The 25,096-nt window shown below is 50.6% G+C and overlaps 1 protein-coding gene across 1 annotated transcript; it reads left to right on the top strand.

Annotated features, from left to right (window-relative positions):
- The first annotated feature begins 946 nt into the window (after positions 1-946).
- LOC112105270 (acyl-CoA (8-3)-desaturase-like) lies at positions 947-24,908 on the top strand. Its single transcript, XM_024197985.2, has 12 exons — positions 947-1,161; positions 6,821-6,931; positions 7,496-7,693; positions 8,792-8,893; positions 9,094-9,222; positions 14,446-14,506; positions 15,190-15,266; positions 16,684-16,781; positions 17,133-17,229; positions 22,038-22,117; positions 22,779-22,904; positions 23,615-24,908. Exons 1-12 carry the CDS (start codon positions 961-963, stop codon positions 23,664-23,666), a joined length of 1,332 nt encoding a protein of 443 aa, XP_024053753.1. The 5' UTR covers positions 947-960; the 3' UTR covers positions 23,667-24,908.
- Positions 24,909-25,096: the final 188 nt, after the last annotated feature.

Here is a 25,096-nt window from a genome sequence, read left to right on the forward strand (position 1 = left end):
CATTCTCAGCTAGGGTGACCAGACAGCAAATGTGAAAAATCGGGACCTGGGGTGGAGGGTAATAGGAGCCTATATAAGAAAAAGACCCCAAAAATCGGGACATCTGGTCACCCTATTCTCAGCCCCCACCCCCACCCCGGGGGGGAGAGGGTGACAGGGTGGCACCTGGGTGAGAGATGTCCCCTTTCTCCTGTTCCGCGCTCAAACAGGCGCAGAATACTTTGGATTGATGCCCATCCAAAGTATTCGGCTGGTCAGGATGTTGGGTGTCAGAAGCTTCTGTGGCAGTGGGAGCTGGGCAGTGGGGGAGGGAAGGACTTGTACCCTGACTCTTGTGAGTTCGAAATCCAAACCTTACGGTGGAACGAATGCTGGGCTGATGTTCTGAAATCCCCTGGTTTTTAAGAGGGGGGCAGGAAGGAGGAGCGGGAAGGATAACAGAGGAATCCAGAGCTATTGAGGCTGGATAGTTTCAAAAGTGGATCCCGTGAGCTCGGGCGAAGAGCACAAAGGAGCAGCTCCCTGTTGGGACTGGAAGCTCCCCCTTTCTCCGCCCCGCTGGCAGCCCCGGGGGGGAAGAGTAACATTAAAACCCAGGGGGCTCCCTTCACAGCAGAGATACAGAAAGCATGGGGGTCGGTGTCTGCGATGATTGACAAGAAAATAAGCCAATACAATGGCAAATACCAGCCTCGGGTGGGCCGGAGTCACTCAAGAACCAATGACATTGCGGACCTCTGCAGGGGTGGACTCCAATGTGCCGGGATGAAACCAATGAGTTCTCGGCGAGGCGGCAGTGAGGGCGGGGTTAGGGAACACGTTACCCAATGCGCTCTCTAATGGGCGGGGCTGGATGACTCCGAGGGGCGTGTCCCGGGGCAGGGTGCCGCTCGCGCTCAGGCGGACAGAGGCGGTGCTGAACCGGCAGAGCCGGCCTGAGCGCGGCGGCAGCAAGCGGGAATGGAGGAGCCGGAGCTGGGTGCGGGCTCCTCCCCGCGGCGCTTCACCTGGGAGGAGATCGGGCTCCGCACGGGCCGGGGGCACCCGCAGCAGGAGCGGTGGCTGGTGATCGACAGGAAAGTCTATGACATCAGCCAATTCTACCGGCGGCACCCGGGGGGCGCCCGAGTCATCAGTCACTACGCGGGGCAGGACGCCACGGTGAGGGCCGGGGCTGGAGGGTTCCCTTTATTCCCCGTGCAGCGCTGAGCCCCGCACTGACGCTGGGGCAGATGGCGAGCGGGTCATCGCGGGTGCTGATTTGGGGTCGCACTGTGCCTGTGCCCGCCTGGTGGTGCCAGCACACCGTGGGGAGTTTTTGTGTGTGGCAAGCATTAAAGAGTTGGGGAGATCAGCAGGGGCAGTGGGGATGGGAGGTGGCAGAGCCTGGGGGATGAGCTAATGGGAGAGGCAGTACTAGGCACAAGCTAAATGTTGTGTAAAGGGGAGAGCAAGAAGGGATTCAACTGCAGGGATTTTATTCTCTGTAGTGGGGGTGGAGAGCTGTAAGTTGGAAAAATCAAAGGGCTGTATCTAGAGGTAATGCCAGGAAATGAGAGGAATGGAGGGAGCAAATCAGGAGGAGGGAGCAGCATGGAGTGTGTATGGGGCACAGATGGTGGAACATCTGAGTTAGCCCAGTTCCAAAGGGCCACCTGCTCTTTGAAGCCCTGTTTATATGCTGATGATACTTCCACAGTTCTGTGAGCAGTACTACTCCCCACACAGAGATCCTGGTAAAGACCAGCAAGATGACTCTGTGGTCCAAGTTCTCCTATGTACCTGAGTGAGAGTCTGGGGAAGGGGCTTTCTGGAGCAGCTGTATGGTGATGGGAATCCGGAAAGTCTGTAGTAACTTAGACAGTGAGGGGAAGAAGAAAGGACAGGTTCTGTAGAACATGTGCCCCACTGGTGGCAAGGGGATGTGCTAATGGGAAGAGGGAAATAAGTAGTGGGATCTGCTTATTTCAGTTGAAGTGGTAGCTTGGCTTATTTGTTTAATTCTGATTGTGAATCAGAGTTTTTAAGCTGCAGTCTGAGGTAAAAAGCAGATCACAGTATGTTTAGCACTGGACTTACCATATATCTGCTAGCTGGAGGTTGATACAAAAGGTGAAGGGAAGGCCCCACCAGCAAAGTCCTGGTAGCATGTTGCTGAACATCTAGATTCAGCAGGGAAGAGATAATTTGGAGAGATGGGGGTTTCTTGTTTACCCCTTACAAGGGTATTGTTGTCAGTATTATCCTCAGCTCCGTCACTTAGGCCCCAATCTAGTAAAGCAATTAAGCATATGCTTATCTTTAAGCATGAAGTCAGCGGGATTGCTCACACACTTAAAATTAAGCACATGCTTAACTGCTTTGGTGGACTGGGTCTCTAAAGTGCATCTGCTTTCCAGGATTTTAGTTCTGATTTATTTTTTATATAGCAGTGTAGATGTACTTGGTATTTAGGTAACTGATGCTAAACAGAGACCAAAATCCCTACCCTGCTGAGCTTTCACTTTTAAAGCACAAGCTGACTTATGCCCATTATGCTTCATGAGATCACTTGTCTGTTCACTCCACATATGGTTTCTGGGGTTTACTTGCCAGCACATGGATGCCTACTTCGTTAAAGCATGGTACATATTTTTGCATGTATGCCCTGGCTGTGTGCACCCCAACTGTCAGTTGTCGCAAGCATAGGTGGGCGCAGCCCATTTCATTAGGGTGTGCACCCAGGGAGCCCCACCCTGCCCTAGCCCCACCCCCATCCTGCCCCCATCCACTCCCTCCTACTTCCTGCCCTCTGACTGCCCCCCTCAGAACCCCCAACCCCCCCTGCTCCTTGTCCCCTGACTACCACCTCCTGGGACCCCTGCCCTTAACAGCCCCCCAGAACCCCTCCCCCTATCTAAGCCTCCCTGCTCCTTGTCCCCTGACTGCTCCCCTAGGACCCTACCCCCTACCTGTCCCCTGACTGCCCTGACCCTTATCCACATCCCTGCCCCTAGACAGACCCCCCAGGACTGCCACGCCTATCCAACTGCTCCCCGCCCCCTGACAGGCCCCCTCCCGAACTCCTGACCCATACAACCCCCCCAGCTCCTTGTCCCCTGACCACCGCTTCCAAAGACACCCCCCCAATTGCCCCCCCAGGACCTTCATTGCTTCCTGTCCCCTGACTGCCCTGACCCCTATCCACCCCCTGCCCCCTGACAGACCGTGGGACTCCCATGCCCCATCCAACCCCCCCCTGCTCCCTGACTGCCCCCTCCAGAGACCCCCTGCCCCTAACCACCCCCCCAGGATCCCACCCCCTAGCCAACCTACCCTGCTCCCTGTCCCCTGATTGCCCCCGCCCCTTATCCAACCCCCCTGGCCCTGGACCCCTTACCATAAGATGAGGGTCCTAGCCTCCCCGCGGAGCCAAACACTGCCCCGCAGAAGCACGCAGCCCCAGCTCCACAGGTGGGATGGGAGACAGAGAGGCTCAGGCCAGCTCCACACAGAGTGGGGTCAGGGCTTCAGCCCTGCAACTTTTGCCACTAGGGTGGCTGGGGCTCCCAAGACGGGGACTTCAACCCCACATCTTCTGCCAGGGTCCAGGGCTTCTCCCTGCCCCAGTGTGGCTCCTCCGCCCCCCACTCCAGTGCAGGTCCTGCCAGGGTCCGGGCTTCTCTCCCCTCCCCCCCAGTGCAGCTCCTGCTCGGGTCCAGGCTTCTCCCGCCCCAGTGCAGCTCCTGTCGGGGTCCGGGCTTCTCCACCCCCTCCCCCCAGTGCAGCTCCTGCCCGGGTCCGGGCCTCCCCCCCCCCCCCCCCCCCCCCCCCCCCCCGCCCCCAGCCCCGTCTGGGGCTTCTCTTCCCCCACCCCTGCATGGCTCCTGCCGGTATCTGCAGCTTCTCCCACTGCACCCAGCCCTAGCCTAGCTGGGCTCCCTTGGGTCACCTGCTGCCTGCTGTGGCTGCAGTGGAGCCTGGCTGGCAGGGAGCAGCCATACACGTGGACTCCATGGCCACCAGCCCAAGAGGTGCAGGGCGGCCCTAGGTAAGCAGGGGCTGGCTGTGCTGCTGCTGATAGCCCCGCACTCCCGCCCACACCCAGGGCCGGCTCCTCTGTAGGTTCTTTTATTGTTTTAAAATACGTTCTCTCTGTAATGCTTTTCCCTTAAGAATTAAAGTGCTTGCTTAGAAAGAGCTGTATGGTAACTCATAACTGTTGGCAATTACCCTGTTATTAGTCTCTGAAGAGAAAGCAAAGCACAGACCCTGGCCTGTTGAGGCAGTCCGCCTTGCTGGGGAATAACACAGTGTAGGCAGGGAACTGTTCAGCCTGGAAATACCCTGTTCAGAAGGGAGAGAGAAACGGGTTTCCGCTCAAGAGAGGCAAGGCTGGGGAGCCAGAAGCCTAGCGTGGGATGCCCTTGCTGAACCATGTGGCGGGAATATGGGAGCAGTTGTCCTGAACTGTGACACACACAACAAGTGTTATGCTTTCTCATCTTCAGAGAGTAACTACAATTGGGTGAAACAGAACTGCTGACCTCTGAAGTAGCTGAGCTGGAGTGAATCCCAGCTTTTTTTGGATATTTCTATAGTGGAAATCCAAAATCAGACTCCTAGAAAAAACAAAAGCAAAGGAAAAGCACTTCCCCTTTAAATGTGTGGCTTGCTTCCTCAGTACCATGATTCCTAGAAGGTACATTAAAGCCCCATCACAATCCCCTACCCCCACCCTCCCTTGAGACTTTACTGCCAGGTTGTACAACCACCACTATAATGATTGGTCTAAACTTGTGGTACCACCGTCTCCTGGTCTGTCCATGTACAACCCCCTTATTCTCCCTCTTCCAATAGGAGAACAGAGATGAAAATACCCCTCTCTCTCTCCCCTGTTTAGGTAAGCCTGAGCTGAGAGGATGCCCTCTCCCCTTCCTGATTAAATACAACAAGGCTGAGCTGGAATTGGCTGCATCAGCCACATTTGAAAACTGTTCCTGGCTAGGTGCCATTTAAAGGGCCAGCACTTTCCAAAAGAACACAAAGCCATGTGGGCACGTGTGGTGCTGAGCAATGTACTAGAAACAAAGAAAACCAGGAGTGGGGGCAGGGATTCCCTTAAAAAGAGAAAGCAAAGTTAGTCCTGGGAAGACTGTAACTGCAATGCTAGGACAGGCACGGGGAGAGGAAATGTAACATGAGACAAAGTGGGAGACTTTCAATGGGAGTGAGGCACCAAACTAACACGTGTGCCCCCTCCAGTGGGTTTGGAATCTAAAGCAAGGTGGATTGTGAATATAGTGATACAGGTATATAAACCCTGACTTGCTTGGTTGGGGCCACGCTTTCCCAGAGAGAGCACAGGGAACATAAAACTGGTAAAAAAATCTGAGGAGTCCGATGGCACCGGACTCCTCGTTGTTTTTGTTGATACAGACTAACATGGCTACCCCTCTGATATAAGTGATTGTTAAGTGATTGACGATTTTCCCAAGTGACAAGAAGTCACTGATTTCCCTGGCAGGGCTCTCCCAAGCAGCGGTGCACAGGGGGGAGTCAGGAGCTTATTACACAGACTGTTCAGTAATGTTGGGGGAGGCACCTGAGGGAACCAAAGGCAGCTAGAGGGGGAGCAGTAGTAAGCAGCGAAACTGGGGGATGGGCCTGTGGGAGAGTGTCAGTGGGGACGAGCCTGGAACAGCCTGGGGGGTTTGTTTGCAGTGAGTGGCAGAAGTTGGGGGAACCTCCTAAACCAGGGGTAGGCAACCTATGGCACGCGTGCTGAAGGCAGCACATGAGCTGATTTTCAGTGGCACTCATGCTGCCCGGGTCCTGGCCACTGGTCTGGGGGGCTCTGCATTTTAATTTAATTTTAAATGAAGCTTCTTAAACATTTTTAAATCCTTATTTACTTTACAAACAACAATAGTTTAGTTATATATTATAGACTTATAGAAAGAGACCTTCTAAAAATGTTACAATGTATTACTGGCACGCAAAACCTTAAATTAGAGGGAATAAATGAAGACTTGGCACAGCACTTCTGAAAGGTTGCCGATCCCTGTCCTAAACCCTCCTTCTTCACCTGATTAACCTTTTCAATTCAGCCAGCCCAGTCCTGTCCCTACCCTCCAGTTGCCCCAGTCCCCAGCCTGTCTCCCCACTAGCTCCTGTACACCCATTCTGCAGGTCACTGAGGCAGCACTCTGCCTCCAGCCCTTTGCAGTGGATGAACCATGCTGGTTAGTCCAGTAGGGAGAGTGCAGAGCATCCAAATTAGCAATGCCCGTTGGAGATGTCACAGCAGTTCCTGTGATCAGGGGGAGCGACTGCAGCGTAAGCTTTGCTACCTGCCCTTAGCCCAGCTGGAAGTGTGGGAAGTGGAGGGAATGGGAGTAAATCATTGCTTGGAATGGTTAGAGGCACAGGAGAGGGGGAAATGGGGTATCAGAGAACCAGGTGGAGTACAGAAGAGGGCACATTGGTTCATATTTTGAAAGTGGAGGGGTTGGAGCCAGAAGAGGGAATGGCTGGTGTTGCACAAAAGGAGAGAAATGAGAGGAAACAGGAGGCAGAAGAGAATGGGGTCAAGGAGGCATGTTATGGGTTGGACAGGAAAAGAAAGACTTTTGATTCAGGAGTAAGGAGGAAGAGGGCCCAGATACCATGGTGACGTGCATTAGAAATATCTAGCTAGCAGAGAGCTCCTACTGCAAGGTATCTGTTTTGGCTTTGAAGAGATCGCCAAGGCGTTGGGCAGGGAAAGAAGAAGGGTCCGGCAGCTCCACCTGCCCCAATGTGTGATTTATTTCACCCCATTCTCTTGTCTGTGTTTCAGGATCCTTTCACAGCGTTCCACCTTGACAAGGCTCTGGTGAGAAAGTACATGAGCTCGCTGTTGATTGGGGAACTGGCATCGGATCAACCCAGCTTTGAGCCCAGCAAAAACGTGAGTGTCTTAAAAGTCGGATGTTGGGATGGGATTAGGGCAGCAGTGGGGATGTGCTGATATCCCTCATTTACTGGCAACCAGAACTCCCAGGAAATGGCAAATCACATTGCATCTTGGACTCATGCCTGTTTGAGGCTTCCCCTTGGTGTCCACCAATACCAGCCTAGAAAAACAGGGCCTATTGGTCACAGGTTCCCTCCTGTGTTACCGCAACACTCATCAGGCGGGGAGCAGAACATGTTAGCTACAGGCTCCCCTCAGTGATACAGACCTACTGACCAGGGGATCTCTTTGGTGTTCTAGTGACCCTCACCTGAGGGTGGGAGTGAGAAGGGCAGATCCAGTCAGCCATAGGCTCTCCCCGGTGTCACAGAGACCCTTTACCCACCCGAGGGTTATAGCATGTCAGCTGCATACTTTCCCTGATGTCACAGCTACTCCCTCTGAGGGGACCCCAGCTTTCCTCTGCTGCTGCAGTGACCCCTCTGGAGCTCCCAGGGCTCCTGAGGCTGCTGTCCTGCACACCCATGGGAGAGTGCTGAATGTTGGGTCTCCCTGCAGAAATTGCTGGTAGAGGACTTCCGCGAGCTGCGCACCACCGTCGAGAGGATGGGACTCCTCAACCCCAACCATCTCTTCTTCTTCCTGCTTCTCCTGCACATTCTGCTGCTGGATGCTGCCGCTTGGCTCACCATCTGGTACTTTGGATCATCCTTGCTGCCTTTCCTCTTCTCTGCATTACTGCTAGGCACCGTCCAGGTAAACTGCTCAGGGATCATCCTGTACGTCCACAAACTCAGGACCAATGATGTATCCCCGGGTGCCTCTGTCAGTACTTGTGATGCTCTTTTACTTGGTGAGCCAAGGAAAGATAAACTTGAAAATGCTTCAGGAATGCTGGGAGTGGGGGGGCTGAAAGCGACTGCATTTTTGGTCTCTCCCAGAAGGAGGCACTGTGAAGAGCAGTGTAGGAGTGGACATGGAGAGCTCACAGCTTCTCCATTCCTTGCCTGTCTTAACAGGAGGAGCTGGAGGGGAGGAGCAGTGGTTGTGGGAAGCTCCCAGCTATCTTAGACTCCGCCTCTCTTAGAAGGAGGTGCTGTTGGAAATACAGCAGAAGCTCTGGATGTGGCAGGTTCATGAGAATTACAGTCCCCTCCTTCCCAGGGTCTGGTTGAGGGGAGGGGATGCAGCTCCTCAATGCGTGCTTTTTGAGTAAGCGGAGTTAGAACTGGTATCCTATGTATCTCCTCTCCATAGTCTGCTAGAGCACTTCATTCATCCCGGACTTCTTGCTATAGCTGTACTTCTCTGCTCTGTTTTGTATGAACTTTGAGAGACACTAGGCAGTAGCCACGCCCTCCTTGTGTTCCCATGGGAACACGTAGTGCACTGGAGCTGAGGACATAGCAGCTATGAAAGCCCCAGCTGTTCCTCCTTTGCCCAGGTGGTCCCTCTGGAATTACAAACGCTCAGAGGAGACAGGCTTCTCCTCAAAGGCTACTTTGTTACGGCGCTCCACCCAGTTTGAAGAGAATAAATGCTCTGATTCTTAGTTCCATAGCCTTTTCTTCCTGGCCCCTCCTTCCCCACGTAAACAACTCTCCAGCGCTCTGTAACCTCACCCGGTCCAGGCTGGAGTCTAGTGGCTGTACAGTGAGGGAGCGATGTTTGGGATTGTGTGTGGAGAATGGAAATATCTCCTTGTGACCAGTACAGGGTGCTCTCACCTGCTTGAGGTGAACAGTCAGGAGAGCAGGAGCGTTGTTCCTACGACTGTATGTGTGGAGAATGAACACTGTTGCAGAAGCTCACTGAACTCTGGCTGTTTTCTCAGTGATTCCTTTTGTCTTCCAGGCTCAGGCTGGGTGGCTCCAGCACGATTTTGGGCACCTCTCGGTGTTCAGCAAATCCAAATGGAACCACTTGGTTCACAAGTTTGTGATTGGACATCTGAAGGTAAGTGTTCGGTGCTGAGAGCAATCGCCGGAGTTTCAACAGGACTCGTGAGCAAGGGAGCCCCACAGGTTCAAGAAGCCTCTCGTTCCCTAACTGTGACAGGGAGGGGAATGTGGTGCAGCTCTTGGGAAGGGGTGAGGAGTTGACTTATTTTTGGCAGCATTGAAGTTTGAATCCTCTGGTCTCATTTGTTCCTGCAGGGTGCGCCAGCCAGCTGGTGGAATCATCTGCACTTCCAGCACCATGCCAAACCCAACTGCTTCCGCAAGGACCCTGATGTTAACATGCACCCCTTATTTTTTGCTTTGGGAAAGACGCTGTCTGTGGAGGTGAGTCTGAGGGATGTCTGGGGGCAGGTTGGGTCACTGGAAGAATGCGGCATTAAAAGGATCCAAAATCAGGAAGCAACATAAAGTTGGGGAGAACACTAACTATCATGCAGAGCTGCAGAACAGCTGGGCTGCCTCTGTATTTCAGGCATTCAGGGAAGGAGTTGGGAGGAATGGACCTCTTGCTTAAAATCCAATTTCCTGTGAGAGAGGAAGAGGAAGTGAGAGATCATGGAGTGGCAGTAGCCTCCCTGTAGCTGTGGTTGCAACCAGCTTCCTTTTTTTTTTTTTGTCCTGGTATAACTTTGACTTGGAAAATTGGTTTAGCCTGAAAATGTCCAGCTTTTACTCTGGAGGCAAAAAAGAAAGTTCATTAAACTGCTTTTGAATCAGTATAAAAATTACCCAGATTTGAAATGTTGTCTTATATTAACATTACTTTCTCTTCCCCAACTCCAAACAACTTGTTACAACTTCTTTAAACTTTCCATACAGTTAAACTTCATTAAAAGTTGCTTTTTTTGCTATGTTTTCGAATGTGTTAAAGATTGCTTCATGATTATGAGTCAGTATTCATTTTCTTAGCTGAAGAAGAGCTATGATGAGATACGGATTTGGATACAAGTTGCTTGTTTTGTTAATTTTTAGATTAGCTTGGCTAATTTTAGTGCTCCAGGAAGTGAAACACCAGCTAGCATATAAAAGTGATTCAAGATTCCTATGCATTCAGCCAAAACACTAGCTAATTCAGTGCTGGACCCATGGGCCCACTGAAATCCGTGGGAATCTGTCAGTCAATTTCAGTGAGATTTGGAATTGGTCCCAGCTGGAGTGCAAATGCATCTCTGGTGTAACACTTCCAGAAATGGTTTTGACATTTGGGTTTTTTAAAACATGAACCCAAATGAATATAGTGACTGGCTCAGACTTTGATTTTTTCCCCCTGGAACTGAGGAATTGTTGGCCTACTCAGTGCAGGGAAGCAGTAAATTTGATATATCTGGACTTTAGTAATGCTTTTAACGCAGTCCCACCATGATATTCTCATAAGAAAATTAGGGAAATATGGTCTTGATGAAGTTACTATAAGATGGGCACAGAACTGGTTAAAAGACCGTTCTCAAAAAGTAGTTAGCAGTGGCTCATTGTTAAACTGGTAGGGCATATCCAGTGGGGTGCTGCAAAGGTCTGTACTGGTACTATTCAGTATTTTCATTAACGGCTGGGATAATGGCGTAGAGAGTATGCTTATAAAATTTGCAGATGACACCAAGCTGGGAGAGGTTGCAAGGTCCTTGGAGGTCAGGATTAGAATTCAAAATTATCTTGATGAATTGGAGAATTGGTCTGAAATCAGTAAGATGAAATTCAGTAAATACAAGTGCAAAGTACTATACTTAGGAAGGAAGAATTAAATGCACAAATACAAAATGAGAAATAAGTGGCTAGGCAGCAGTACTGGAGAAAAGGATCTGGAGGTTATAATGGATCTCAAATTGACTATGAGTCAACAGTGTGATGATGTTGGGAAAAAGGCAAATATAATTTTGGGATGTATTACCAGGAGTGTCATATGTAAGACTTGTGAGGTAAGTCTTCCACTCGGCTCAGCAATGGTGAGGCCTCAGTTGGAGTGTTGTGTCCTGATCTAGGCACCACACTTTGAGAAAGATGTAGACAAATTGGAGAGAGTCCAGAGGAGAGCAACAAAAATGACATGATGTTTAGAAAAATCTGACCTACGAAGAAAGGTTAAAAAAAACCATGGTCATGTGGAGTTTAAAGAAGAGAAGGCTGAGGGGGAGCATAAGTCTTCAAATGTGTTAAGGGCTGTTATGAAGAGGACAGAAATTAATTGTTCTCCGTGTCCTCCAAGGGTAGGACAAGAAGTAATCAGCTTAGTTTGCAGCAAGGGAGATTTAAGTTAGATATTAGGAAAAACTTTATAGTTAAGCACTGGAACAGATTACCCAAGAAGGTTGTGGAATCCCCATCATTGGAGGTTTTTAAGAACAGGTTAGGCAAACATCTGTCGGGGATGGTATAGGTACACTTGGTCCTGCATTAGCGTGAGGGGTTGGACTAGATGACCTGTCTAAGTTACTTCCAGCCTTATGTTTCTATGATTCTGCTTATGGCAGGGGTGGGCAAACTACGGCCCTCCAGATGTTTTAATCTGGTCCTTGAGGTCTCGCTGGGGAGCAGGGTCAGGGGTTTGCCCCACTCCGCGCGGCTCCTGGAAGCAGTGGCATGTCCCCCCTCCGGCTCCTACGTGTAGGGGCAGCCAGGGAGCTCTGCTTGCTGCCCCCACCCCAAGCGTGGCCCCCACAGCTCCCATTGGCCAGGAACCACAGCCAATGGGAGCTGCAGAGGCAGCGCCTGCAGATGGGGCAGCGCGTGGACAGGGCCGGCTCTAGGTTTTTTTGCCGCCCCAAGCAAAATTTTTTGGCTGCCCCCCTACCCCAGCCCTGGGCTCTCACCCCCCCCCACATCAGTGCCCTCCCCCACCCGCACCCCCTGCCGCCCCAGCCCTGGGCTCTCCCCCCACCAGTGCTGACTCCACCCGCTCCCCCCTCGCCTCCAGCCAGTCCGGCACTGGCAGGGTCGGGGTAAGCAGCGGGGCTCCCGGGCCGCGCCTCAGCCCAGGGTCCCTCTAGCCAGGGCTCCCGTCTCCAGGACCAGCGGGGACACGGGGGGGGGGCAGAGCTGGGGGACCACCCTGGCAGGGGGTTGAGGAGCCAGGGCAGGGTAGCCCCAGAGGGAGCGGAGCCCCGGAGAGTGGGACGTGGGCCCCGCACGGCAGCGCCCCGCCCTCTATGGCCCCGCTGCTGCTTCTGGCCGCCCTGCCACAGTCCTTGGGCGGCACGGGCCGCTTCATCCAGCCCCGGCTACGGTGCTGGGGGGTGACCGCCCTGCAGCACCTGCAGGCAGCTCCGTGTGCCCCGAGGGGTGGCCTCCAGCCCACGTGTCCCCCGTTTGGAGCCTGCCTGGCCCAGCCACAAGGTGAGGGTGCTGCTCCCCCGCGGCGTGAACCGCAACGGCCCCAGGGCACCCCCCAGCACCACGCGCTGCTGCTGCCAGGGCCGGCTCTAGGCTTTTGCCGCCCAAAGCAAAAAAAAAAAAATATGTCCGGAATGCCGCCCCTGAAAATGTGCCGCCCCAAGCACGTGCTTGGTTTGCTGGTGCCTACAGCCGGCCCTGCGCGCGGAGCTGCCTGGCCACGCCTCCGCATAGGAGCTGGAGTGGGGACACGCTGCTGCTTCTGGGAGCTGCTTGAGGTAAGCGCTGCCCGGAGCCTGCACCCTGACCCCCTCCCACGCCTCAACCCTCTGCCCCAGCCCTAATCCCCCTCCCGCCCTCCAAACCCCTCGGTCCCAGCCCGGAGCACCTTCCTGCATCCCCAGCCCCTCAGCCCCACCCCAGAGCCCACACCCCCGGCTGGAGCCCTCATCCCCTCCCGGACTCCAACCCACAATTTTGTGAGCATTCATGGCCCGCCATTCAATTCCTATACCCACATATGGCCCTTGGGCCAAAAAGTTTGCTCACTATTTGAGGATGGCAGTGATATGGTCTCACTTGTCTGTACGTAGGGCATTGAAAATCAAGTGTCTCCAAGATAGGAAAATCTATTCACCCTTGTTTCCATGGAGATGATCTACAGTCTAGGTGGTTATCTGTCTCTGCTTTGGAGACTAATCTGATATGGGTGGGTGTTCTAAACACTGCCACATATATTAATAGCATCGTGTTTTATTTTGGTTTCTGTATTTTTGCACAGCCTACAAATTATGCTTTGTACCGTATGCATTTTTCCAGTTGTAGGAACTGTATTAAGCAGCTGTACTAGAAGGTAGCCTGCCTGGATATTGCCAGCTTCTGCTACCAATAGCAAGTTACAGTGGAGAGTAAGGCCCCAGTCCAGCATGTGCTTAACTTTACGCAAATGAGTAGTCCCATTGGCTTCAACGGGACTACTCACATGAGTATTGTTGGAGGTGAAGATGAATCTATCCCAGATCCAGGACCCTGCTGCTCTCTGGTTTATTTCAGAGCATTACTGAAGGCAAAATTCAGCTACAGTTCAGTCTGTTGGCTTATCTGTATTATCCAGGTGATAAGCACTCTCTCGTGACCATGTGGAGGGAGTTTTTGTGCATGTCAGAGTGAAGGAAGCTTTCTGGATTCACATGGAGCCATTTTGCTGATTGTCATTCTTTCAGTGGAGGCAGGGTAGAGCAGAGTAGGACTGTCCGTCCCTTCTCTACAAAGGTGACAGCTCTAATCAGGGCCTGCTACAGATCTGTCTTACTAACTGAGAGAGACAAGGTGGGTGAGGTAATATCTTTTATTGGACCAACTTCTGTTGTTGAAAGAGAGAAGCTTTTGAGCTACACCAGAGCTCTTCTTCAGGTCCCTCTGTAGCTCGAAAGTGTGTCTCTTTCACCAATAGAAGCTGGTCCACTAAAAGATATTATCTCACCCATCTTGTCTCTCTAATATCCTGGGACCAACATGGCTGCAACAACACTGCAAACATTAATAACTTAGCATACACATCAGAACATTCCTGTTTTCTGAGCCCCAGTGGCTCTTGAGTTGAAAGATATGGATTGGGTGATGGTCAGGATCCTGGAGAGGTTTAGGTGTGTGTTGTCTCCCATCCTCGCTATCTTCTCCTCTTGGTTAACAGTCTGCTGTGAGTTAACCCTGAGAGCACAGGGGAACCTGAGCATATGGCCTGCTGTTGGGTGTATTATTCAGTAGTGAGTGCCACTATTTGTCTGTGTGACTCTTATCAGCTCTGTGGTCTCTTGAGAGGACTTGTGATAAGACAAAACCTTGGTAGTGGTCATAGTAATAAATGGAATCACGTTTGTGATGTGGTTCCAGCGCCCCCTACTGGGGCAGAGCTTGTTGTACAGGTCAGAATTCACATTTCAAGGGCCTTGACTAGACAGTTGTGCATCAGAGGCAGAGCGGGGAGGTGTCCCTTTAGAAGATATAAAATAGGGTGAAGTAATGCTGTGGGTGACCCAGGTATGAAGAGAACTGGCGGGTACCTGATACCACCTCTCACTGGGGAGGTATTTATGCAGACATTTCTCCTGATGGAGTTGGTAGGAGATTTGTGAGCCTCTCTCTCAGGGAGGGTGATGGAAGTGCTTGTATAAGTGTCTCTGTAGCCCAGGTAACCTGCCATGATCCCTTTTCCTTTCACAGCTCGGAATGAAGAAGAAGAAGTTCATGCCTTACAACCACCAGCACAAGTACTTCTTCATCAGTGAGTATCTCCACTCCCGTGCAGTACCAGCAATCATTAGTAGGAGCATTGCCAGCAGATTGAGGGAAATGATTATTCCCTTCTATTCGGCACTGGTGAGGCCACATCTGGAGTATTGCGTCCAGTTTTGGGCCCCCCACTACAGAAAGGATGTGGACAAATTGGAGAGAGTCCAGCAGAGGGCAGCAAAAAGGATTAGGGGGCTGGGGCACATGACTTCTGAGGAGAGGCTGAGGGAACTGGGCTTATTTAGTCTGCAGAAGAGAAGAGGGAGGGGAGATTTGATAGCAGCCTTCAACTACCTGAAGGGGGGTTCCAAAGAGGATGGAGCTCGGCTGTTCTCAGTGGTGGCAGATGACAGAACAAGGAGCAATGGTCTCAAGTTGCAGTGGGGGAGGTTTAGGTTGGATATTAGGAAAAACTATTTCACTAGGAGGGTGGTGAAGCACTGGAGTAGATTACCTAGGGAGGTTTTTAAGGCCCGGCTTGGCAAAGCCCTGGCTGGGATGATTTAATTGGGGTTGGTCCTGCTTTGAGCAGGGGGTTGGACTAGATGACCTCCTGAGGTCTCTTCCAACCCTAATCTTCTATGATTCTATGAATCACCAGAACCCTCCGAATTAATTCCTTTGGAATATGATTACCTGCTTCATGTCTTTGTATTCTCCTTTTCTCTCCTCTAGTTGGACCCCCAGCCCTGGTGCCTCTCTACTTCCAGTGGTACATATTCTACTTCGCAGTGCAGCGCAGACAGTGGGTGGTGAGTATGTCCAGCTTTGCCAGACCCTGCGGTGCCTCCCCCTAGTTTTCTGAATAAAGTTTGGTGTGGGGAGTTGGGACTGAAATGTCAGAGGGAGGAGTCCTGAGTGTGGAGTGGCTGGTCACCATGTCTCACTGTGATACAGTGGATGGGTGTATGACTGGTGCCGAATCCTTTGACAGAAGAGCAGAGTGGTTGTCTTCCTCCTAATGCATGTGTTTCTCAGTGTGTGAGGGACCAGCTTCTGCTCTGGTAACAAAGGGAGCTGCCTGGACTCTGCTGCTGTGCAGGGATGGTCGTCAGTCAGCAAGGGTTTCTGGGGCTTTCCCCTCATGTTGTGGGGTTGGTGCAGCTCTATGGAGCCTGACCATCAAATGGCACATGTGGCTGGTTTTGGGCAGGAAGGGAGACAGTACTTACCCTTCTGTGGCTGCCTGAGGGGGAAAACCATTGAAAGCTGAGGGGAGCGGGAAGGAAAGCTGTAGAAATGAGAGGGGCTGAGAATGGAATTCAATGCCTCATCTTTCTGGGACAACTACATTTAAAAAAAAAAGTCAATTTTTCTCTTTGTGGGGAAGGCCCCTTTCTCCTAGTTCCGCCACCCAGTTTCAGTGGTGGAGTCTCCAGGCTCCTGCTCTACAGCCCAGCATGAGAGAGCACCCAGAGCAGCGCCAGGCTTCTGTAGCAAAGATCTGGCTGCATCTGCCACTTCTCCCTGCCCCCAGAAGCTCTCTTGTTATCCCCCCTTTACACTGTTCGGGCTTCCCAATGGCCTAGAACCCAGTCCTCCAGCAGCACAGAGTGGACTGGGCAAAGAAGAATATGGGGGGGATTCAGGGGCATGGTGGGGGGTATGCTGGGACAAGGAGGGATAATAGGGGTTGGGAGGCAAATGCAGAAAAGGAAGAGCTCTCACCTGAGATTTAGACGCAAGGGGGTCTTGACTGGGGAGAGAAGCAACTGAGAGAGGATTATTGCAGGAAAGAGAGTAAGTACCAGAGAAAAGCCCACAGGAAAGTGAAGAGGAACAAGGAATGGTGGGAGGGAAATGAGGCAGAACTAAGCTGTCTATAGCTTCTCCTGCTTTTCCCCTTCCACTTCCTGAGTCTCTCCTTTCTGCCCTCATTGCCCATTCTGGCTTCAGAGGTAAACGAGATATGTGCGCCTTCTTTTGGCCCATGGCCCAGGTCAGGCTGATTATGTGCCAGGGAGTGAAGGGGAGCTAAAGCATGTGGACAGGAAGGGGGGAGGAGGGTGTCTTCAGGGCTGTATTTCAGATGGTGCATGCTAGGGGAGGGGAGGGAGATAAAGACTGGGAATTATAGTGGTGGTTTCTGGGGGTACCAGTGCAGGGCAGTGGGCAGGAGCTGTAATCTACACCCTCGATGCAGGTTTCTCTCTGTCTCCTCTCTGGCAGGACCTGGCCTGGATGCTGACCTTCTACATCCGATTCTTCCTCACCTACTCGCCATTACTGGGGGCGAAAGGGCTCCTGGGGCTCTTTCTTCTGGTCAGGTATCACTCACCCTGCTACCCCCTATGGCTGCTTCAGCTCATAGCTGTTTCTTATAAATCCCCCTGCTCTGCCCTTCCCTAGCCTCTAGCCACCCTGCCCATCTCTCCTTTTCCTATCTACCCCCTAATCTTCTGCCCATTCTGACTTTCTATGAGCTGACAGGGGAGATTATTTTCCCTGTGTTGTCATCACCTGTATGGGCCTTTTGCTGTCCGGTTGGTTGGATTTCATGGTAGAGATTTCATCAAGCAGTAACTGCTTTGACCCAGGACGAGTGCTTGTTCCTGGGCTGTCACAGGCTTAGGTGGGCATGAGGTGAGTGACTGCTTTGTGTGTGTTTGTCTGCACAGGCTCATAGAGAGTAACTGGTTTGTCTGGGTGACGCAAATGAACCACATCCCCATGCACATCGATTACGATAAGAACGTGGACTGGTTCTCTACTCAGGTATGACCCTTTCCTTCCCCGGGAGCTGTGGGCCGGTGGTGTAAATTCCAGACCAGATGGCACTTTGTCATAGATGCTAGGGGTCAGCAGTGAGCCCATAGAGTGTTACAAAATTCAGTAGGGAAAGGCCTTGTGAGCACTCTGAAATTTGTGGTAATGGGGTGGGAGTCTGCACTCATTGGGGGTGACATGGTTACTGCAGGGTGATCTGGGGTTTTGCCTTGAAGCTCTCCCAGTGCAAGATGCTCCTATGTCCTTCTCTCTTCTTGTGTCTTGACCCTGTGCCTATTTCTGTAAGGGTGAGGAGGTCTCCACAGAGGACAGTCAGGGCAGATTTGGCCTAATCCTGCTGGTGAGACCAGCTCTGTATTGGTTAGGACTATGATCCCATATCCCAGAATAACAACAAGGAGTCTGGTGGCACCTTAAAGACTAACAGATTTATTAGGGCATAAGCTTTTGTGGGTAAAAACCTCACTTCTTCAGATGCATAGAGTGAACGTTACAGATGCAGGCATTATATACTGACACATGGAGAGCAGGGAGTTACTTCGCAAGTGGAGAACCAGTGTTGACAGGGCCAATTCAATCAGGGTGGATGTAGTCCACTCCCAATAATAGATGAGGAGGTGTCAATTCCAGGAGAGGAAAAGCTGCTTCTGTAATGAGCCAGCCACTCCCAGTCCCTGTTCAAGCCCAGATTAATGGTGTTAAATTTGCAAATGAATTTTAGTTCTGCTGTTTCTCTTTGAAGTCTGTTTCTGAAGTTTTTTTGTTCAATGATAGTGACTTTTAAATCTGACCAGGGAGATTGAAGTGTTCACTTACTGGCTTTTGTATGTTACCATTCCTGATGTCCGATTTGTGTCCATTTATTCTTTTGCGGAGGGACTGTCCGGTTTGGCCAATGTATGTGGCAGAGGGGCATTGCTGGCCCATGATTCCATATATAACATTAGTAGATGTGCAGGTGAATGAGCCCTTGATGGTGTGGCTGATGTGGTTGGGTCCTCTGATGGTGTCGCCAGAGTAGATATGGGGACAGAGTAGGCAATGAGGTTTGCTACAGGGATTGGTTCCTGGGTTGGTGTTTCTGTGGTGTGGTGTGTAGTTGCTGGTGAGTATTTGCTTCAGGTTGGGGGGTTGTCTGTAAGCGAGGACTGGCCTGCCTCCCAAGGTCTGTGAGAGTGAGGGATCATTTTCCAGGATAGGTTGTAGATCGTGGATAATGTGCTGGAGAGGTTTTAGCTGGGGGCTGCATGTGATGGCCAGTGGTGTTCTGTTATTGTCCTTGTTGGGCCTGTCCTGCAGTAGGTGATTTCTGGGTACCCGTCTTGCTCTGTCAATCTGTTTCCTCACTTCCCCAGGTGGGTATTGTAGTTTTAAGAATGCTTGATAAAGATCTTATAGGTGTTTGTCTCTGTCTGAGGGGTTGGAGCAAATTTTGTTGTATCTTAGGGCTTGGCTGTAGACAATGGATCATGTGATGTGTCTTGGATGGAAGCTGGAGGCATGTAGGTACGTATAACGGTCAGTAGGTTTCCGGTATAGGGTGGTGTTTATGTGACCATCACTTATTTGCACTGTAGTGTCCAGGAAGTGGATCTCTTGTGTGGACTGGTCCAGGCTGAGGTTGATGGTGGGGTGGAAATTGTTGAAGTCCAGGTTAGTCTCAACACGGCTACCCCCTGATACTTGACATCATGCAAGGCACTAAATTTAGCCGTATGGAGTGGAAATCCATCAACTTCAACAAAAAACTTGCACAGATACTGACAGACATCATCTTCCTCTCCAAATGCAAACAGATGGACATCATACCAAATGGACTGAAGGTAAAAAATCCATTGCAATCAACATACTACACTGACTATGGTGAGAGACTGTGCCACACACTGTCAAAGAAACTGAGGAACCACCTGATCAGCATCCTGTACAGCAGACAGGAGAAGATCAAGAATGAGCTCTCAAAACTGGAGACTCTCATACAATACCAACCTTCCACACAAACTTCCACGTGGCTGGACTTTACAAAAACGAGACAAGCCATTTACAATGCACACTTCACTTCTCTACAGAGGAAAAAGGACAGTAAGCTATCTAAACTCCTACCTGCCACAGGAGGCTACAACAGTGGTACCCTCAACTCATCTAACAACATTGTCAATCTTTCCAACCACACACTTAGCCCAGCAGAAGAGTCTGTCCTGTCTCGGGGACTCTCTTTCTGTCACACCATCCCCATGAACACGATACAGTTCTGCGGTGATCTGGAAGCCTACTTTCGTCGTCTCCTACTCAAGGAATATTTTCAACACACCACTGAACAGTGCACTGACCCATAGGAACCCTCCTACCAACACTACAAGAAGAAGAACTCTGCGTGGACTCCTCCTGACGGTCGAAATGACAGACTGGACCTCTACATAGAGTGCTTCCGCAGACGTGCACAGGCTGAAATTGTGGACAAACAAAATCACTTGTCCCATAACCTCAGCCGTACAGAATGCAATGCCATCCACAGCCTCAGAAACAACTCTGACATTATCATCAAAGGGGCTGACAAAGGAGGTGCTGTAGTCATAATGAACAGGTCGGATTATGAACAGGAGGCTGCCAGGCAACTCTCCAAGACCACATTCTACAGGCCACTATCCTCTGATCCCACTGAGGAATACCAAAAGAAACTACACCATCTGCTCAAGAAATTCCCAGCAACAGTACGGGAACAAATCTACATGGACACCCCCCCAGAACCCCGACCAGGGGTATTCTATCTGCTACCCAAGATCCATAAACCCGGAAACCCTGGACGCCCCATCATCTCAGGCATTGGCACTCTTACAGCAGGATTATCTGGCTATTTGGACTCTCTCCTCAGACCCTAAGCTACCAGCACTCCCAGCTATCTTCGAGACATCACCGACTTCCTGAGGAAACTACAATGCATTGGGTTCTCCCTGAAAACACCATCCTGGCCACCATGGATGTAGAAGCACTTTACACCAATATTCCACATGAGGATGGACTACAAGCTGTCAGGAACAGTATCCCTGATGAGTCCACAGCATGCCTGGTGGCTGAGCTTTGTGACTTTGTCCTCACCCACAACCACTTCAGATTTGGGGACAACTTATACCTTCAAGTCAGTGGCACTGCTATGGGTACCCGCATGGCCCCACAGTATGCCAACATTTTTATGGCTGACTTAGAACAACGCTTCCTCAGCTCTCGTCCCCTAGTGCCCCTCCTCTACTTGTGCTACATTGATGACATCTTCATCATATGGACCCACGGAAAGGAGGCCCTTGAAGAATTCCACCTGGACGTCAACAATTTCCACCCCACCATCAACCTCAGCCTGGACCAGTCCACACAAGAGATCCATTTCCTAGACACTACTGTGCTAATAAGTGATGGTCACATAAACACCACCCTATACCGGAAACCTACTGACCGTTATACGTACCTACATGCCTCCAGCTTCCATCCAAGACACATCACATGATCCATTGTCTACAGCCAAGCCCTAAGATACAACAAAATTTGCTCCAACCCCTCAGACAGAGACAAACACCTATAAGATCTTTATCAAGCATTCTTAAAACTACAATACCCACCTGGGGAAGTGAGGAAACAGATTGACAGAGCAAGACGGGTACCCAGAAATCACCTACTGCAGGACAGGCCCAACAAGGACAATAACAGAACACCACTGGCCATCACATGCAGCCCCCAGCTAAAACCTCTCCAGCACATTATCCACGATCTACAACCTATCCTGGAAAATGATCCCTCACTCTCACAGACCTTGGGAGGCAGGCCAGTCCTCGCTTACAGACAACTCCCCAACCTGAAGCAAATACTCACCAGCAACTACACACCACACCACAGAAACACCAACCCAGGAACCAATCCCTGTAGCAAACCTCATTGCCTACTCTGTCCCCATATCTACTCTGGCGACACCATCAGAGGACCCAACCACATCAGCCACACCATCAAGGGCTCATTCACCTGCACATCTACTAATGTTATATATGGAATCATGGGCCAGCAATGCCCCTCTGCCACATACATTGGCCAAACCGGACAGTCCCTCCGCAAAAGAATAAATGGACACAAATCGGACATCAGGAATGGTAACATACAAAAGCCAGTAAGTGAACACTTCAATCTCCCTGGTCAGATTTAAAAGTCACTATCATTGAACAAAAAAACTTCAGAAACAGACTTCAAAGAGAAACAGCAGAACTAAAATTCATTTGCAAATTTAACACCATTAATCTGGGCTTGAACAGGGACTGGGAGTGGCTGGCTCATTACAGAAGCAGCTTTTCCTCTCCTGGAATTGACACCTCCTCATCTATTATTGGGAGTGGACTACATCCACCCTGATTGAATTGGCCCTGTCAACACTGGTTCTCCACTTGCGAAGTAACTCCCTGCTCTCCATGTGTCAGTATATAATGCCTGCATCTGTAACGTTCACTCTATGCATCTGAAGAAGTGAGGTTTTTACCCACAAAAGCTTATGCCCTAATAAATCTGTTAGTCTTTAAGGTGTCACCAGACTCCTTGTTGTTTTTGTAGATACAGACTAACACGGATATCCCAGAATGGCATTCTCACCCAGGGCTGGTCTCACTGTCCTCAGGAGTGAGAGCTGTCATCCCCATCCTCAGATGAATCTGTTCAGGCTAGAGGAGAGTGAGGATGAGAAGGTGGCACCAGGTTATACCGCTGTCCAGGCAAATGAGAGATGAGCATTCATGGAACAACACTCACTGCTCCCCTTCCTCCCCCAGCTCCAGGCAACGTGTAATGTTCACCAGTCTCTGTTCAATGACTGGTTTAGCGGGCACCTGAACTTACAGATCGAACACCAGTGAGTATGGGCGCAGGGATGAGGGAAGGAATCTTAAGGAACACCAGTCACTGTGGGCACCAGGGGAGGGCAAGGGACCCTGTGTGGCATCAGTGAAAACAGGCACAAAGGAAAGGGCAGGAAATCTATGGGGTACAAAACATGGAGGAGGAGTGGGAACTGTATTGGGCACCAGATGGAAAGGCAGGAACTCTCTGGGGCACCAATGACTACACCCATTGAGGGAGATTTAAAAGTCACTATCTTGGAATGGGAACCAGATGGGGTATCAGTGAGTACAGGCACTGAATATAGTGAGAAGTGAACACTATAGGGCACTAATTGATTCTAGACTGAAGGTGAGAATAAGGCACCTGTAAGGTTGGCTCCTTGAGGGGGAGGCAGGAAGCCTGTGAAGCACTAAGTGAGAGACCAGCTCTCCTGCAGGCTTAAACTAGTGTAAATGGTGGATTCTCTGTAATTTGAAGTCTTTAAAATATGATTTGAGGACTTCAGTAACTCAGCCAGAGGTTGTGGGTCTGTTACAGGGGTGGGGTGGAGTGAGGTTCTGTGGCCTGCAATGTGCAGGAGGTCAGACTAGATGATCATGATGGTCCCTTCTGGCCTTAAAGTCTATGAGTCTATGAGATCTCACTGAATCAGCCCCCTTCTCTCTCCACAGCCTTTTCCCCACAATGCCTCGACACAACTACTGGAAGGTGGCCCCCCTCGTGAAGTCCCTGTGTGCCAAGCATGGCATCGAGTACCAGTCCAAGCCCCTGTTCACTGCCTTTGCAGACATTGTGCAGTAGGTATCAGTCAATGTAAAAATGTTGTGCAGTAGCCTTTGACAAGATGGGGACACTGGGCCTTGTGGGAAGACAGGTCCGCTAGGGATGTGGGGTGGGAGGGCCGCAGCTGAAACAGAAGAGATGTAGTAGAAATAGGATTGGATGGTTCACGGGACTGAGAATGGGATATGGACCTTTTTATATCTAGCCACTGGTTTCAGTCAGTTGCAGATAGCTAGTGTGGACATTCTAATGGAGAACACTCTACCAGCAGCCTCTTCTCCCACCTCAGGTGCCTCCCTTACTGTCACTCTAGGATTATGTCAGGGTGGGAATCTCCTAGACAGGTCTGTTCCAAGCCTCATTCATTCCATCTTTGTCTTTTTGTAGCCCTTATTTGTGGACTTGAAACCTTACCTGACCATGTCTTCTCCTTTGCTTGCCTCCGTCCTTTTTGTCTCCTGTTGGGTTGTTTAAGCCTCGGATCATACAGCAGTCCTTTGTGACTCCATAGGGACTTGTCCTATGCCTTTCCCAGGATCTGTAGCCTGAATCGTTGTGTCTTTGAAGATCTCCCTGATGTGTTCGAGACAAGGGATTTGAATATTACACTAGATTTCATCGCCCCCCACCTCAAATTTGCTTTATTGATCTTTACTCTCACTGTGCTGCCACATTTCATCATTTGTTTCTAAACTAATCAGACTCTCTCTCTCTATCCGTGCAGCTCTCTGAAGGATTCGGGGGAGCTCTGGCTCGATGCCTATCTACATAAATAAGCAGCAGCAGCTCCAAACAGAGGTATTCCCCACCCTCGCTGCCTCCCAGGGTGGTCACCATGAAGACACAGGACAAAGAGCTGGCTGAGCCAGGGGTGTGGAGCTGGGCAAGCTTAATTCCAGTAATGAGTGTGGGGTTTTTTAAAGATGTTTGTTCTTAGTCCTTCTCATGCTTCTCCTACTCCTCCTTTTTTGGGACTGAATAATAGAGAGGATCAGAATGGAGGAGACCACCCGCCAGGAAGGAGGAGGAGCCTGTAGGTCTGGGAATTAACACCCTTCTGTCTGGTGACATTTCACTTGCTGTGTCTGTAGGAGAGAAACCTTTTATCTAACATAGATATTTCTGAGATGCCTGGCAGCTTGCTCCCCCCGCTCTGCTCCTTCCCCATGTGAAAGAATCAAGGAAGTTGGGACAGTCTGAGAGCACTGAAGTTAGAAGTTGGGGTGGTGGGAAGAGGGAGAAATAAGGAGAAATGTAAGTGTGGAAAAGAGAAGAAACTGTGTAGGTGCTATGTTGTTAAACATCATTGTACATTTAAGAATGGTAAACCAAGTGCCCAAACCTTGGGGGAGTGGGGTAGAGAAGAAAGGCCAAACCACCAGGCAAGGGCTTAGACTACTTTGTAGGATGAGTGTGAGAAGAGAAAGACCAAACCACAGTGCAGGCACTGGTGGGATGCCGGAGCTGTTCCCTAGATGTGGGGTGCTTGGCATGCTGTGTCTAATGGGAGTGCTGCTACATATATGCATTGAGTGCTTTTTTTTTTTTTTTTTTGTAGAGGTAGGACAGTGAGCCCCTGGATCTCTGGGTTAATTATCATATTGCAACTTCCACTGGAGATGGCATGAGTAGCTTCCACAGTGCCATACCCTAAAAGTGAAAGAGTTGATGGACCAGTTACTGATACTCTAAAAAGATAGACATTAATGCAAGGGGAACCTCTAGTCCCCCCAGATTAGCTGCTACAGTGCCCCCAGCAATTTAGATTAGGAAGAAGAATGTATAACCAATCCATCGCTCCTTGGGAGTGTACTCTCATTATACTGCACCCTTTGGCTACTGAGGACTTTGTAAATAGGGAGAAAACTCAGGATTTTTTGCATATGAAGCACAGGATGGTCCCATGTGAGCTACAGGCAAATCTTCTTCCACTGTTGAGGCAATAGGGTTCAGGACTCCACTTGAACATGTCTAACATTCCAGCCAGCAGAAGGCTGTGGGGGACACGCATTGCACAAACACAGGCCAGTATGTTGTGCCTCTGGTTCTCTATGGGTAAGTATGTCTACACTGCAATAAAAAACCCACAGCACTGAGTCAGCTGACTTGGGCGGGGGGCTTGGGCTGTGGGGCTAAAAATAGCAGTATAGATGTTCGGGATCAGGTGAGAGCCCAGGTTCCAAGACCCTCCCTGCAAGCCCTATGC

This window comes from Terrapene carolina, unplaced genomic scaffold (assembly GCF_002925995.2).
Source record: "Terrapene carolina triunguis isolate 2854851 unplaced genomic scaffold, T_m_triunguis-2.0 Scaffold90, whole genome shotgun sequence".
NCBI lineage: Eukaryota > Metazoa > Chordata > Testudines > Emydidae > Terrapene > Terrapene triunguis.

Coding starts and splice junctions, on each gene's coding strand:
- LOC112105270 (XM_024197985.2), top strand. CDS start 961: ATGGAGGAGCCGGAGCTGGGTGCGGGCTCCTCCCCGCGGCGCTTCACC. Junction 9,223..14,445: donor GAAAGACGCTGTCTGTGGAG/GTGAGTCTGAGG, acceptor TTCCTTTCACAG/CTCGGAATGAAGAAGAAGAA. Junction 22,905..23,614: donor GCCTTTGCAGACATTGTGCA/GTAGGTATCAGT, acceptor CTATCCGTGCAG/CTCTCTGAAGGATTCGGGGG.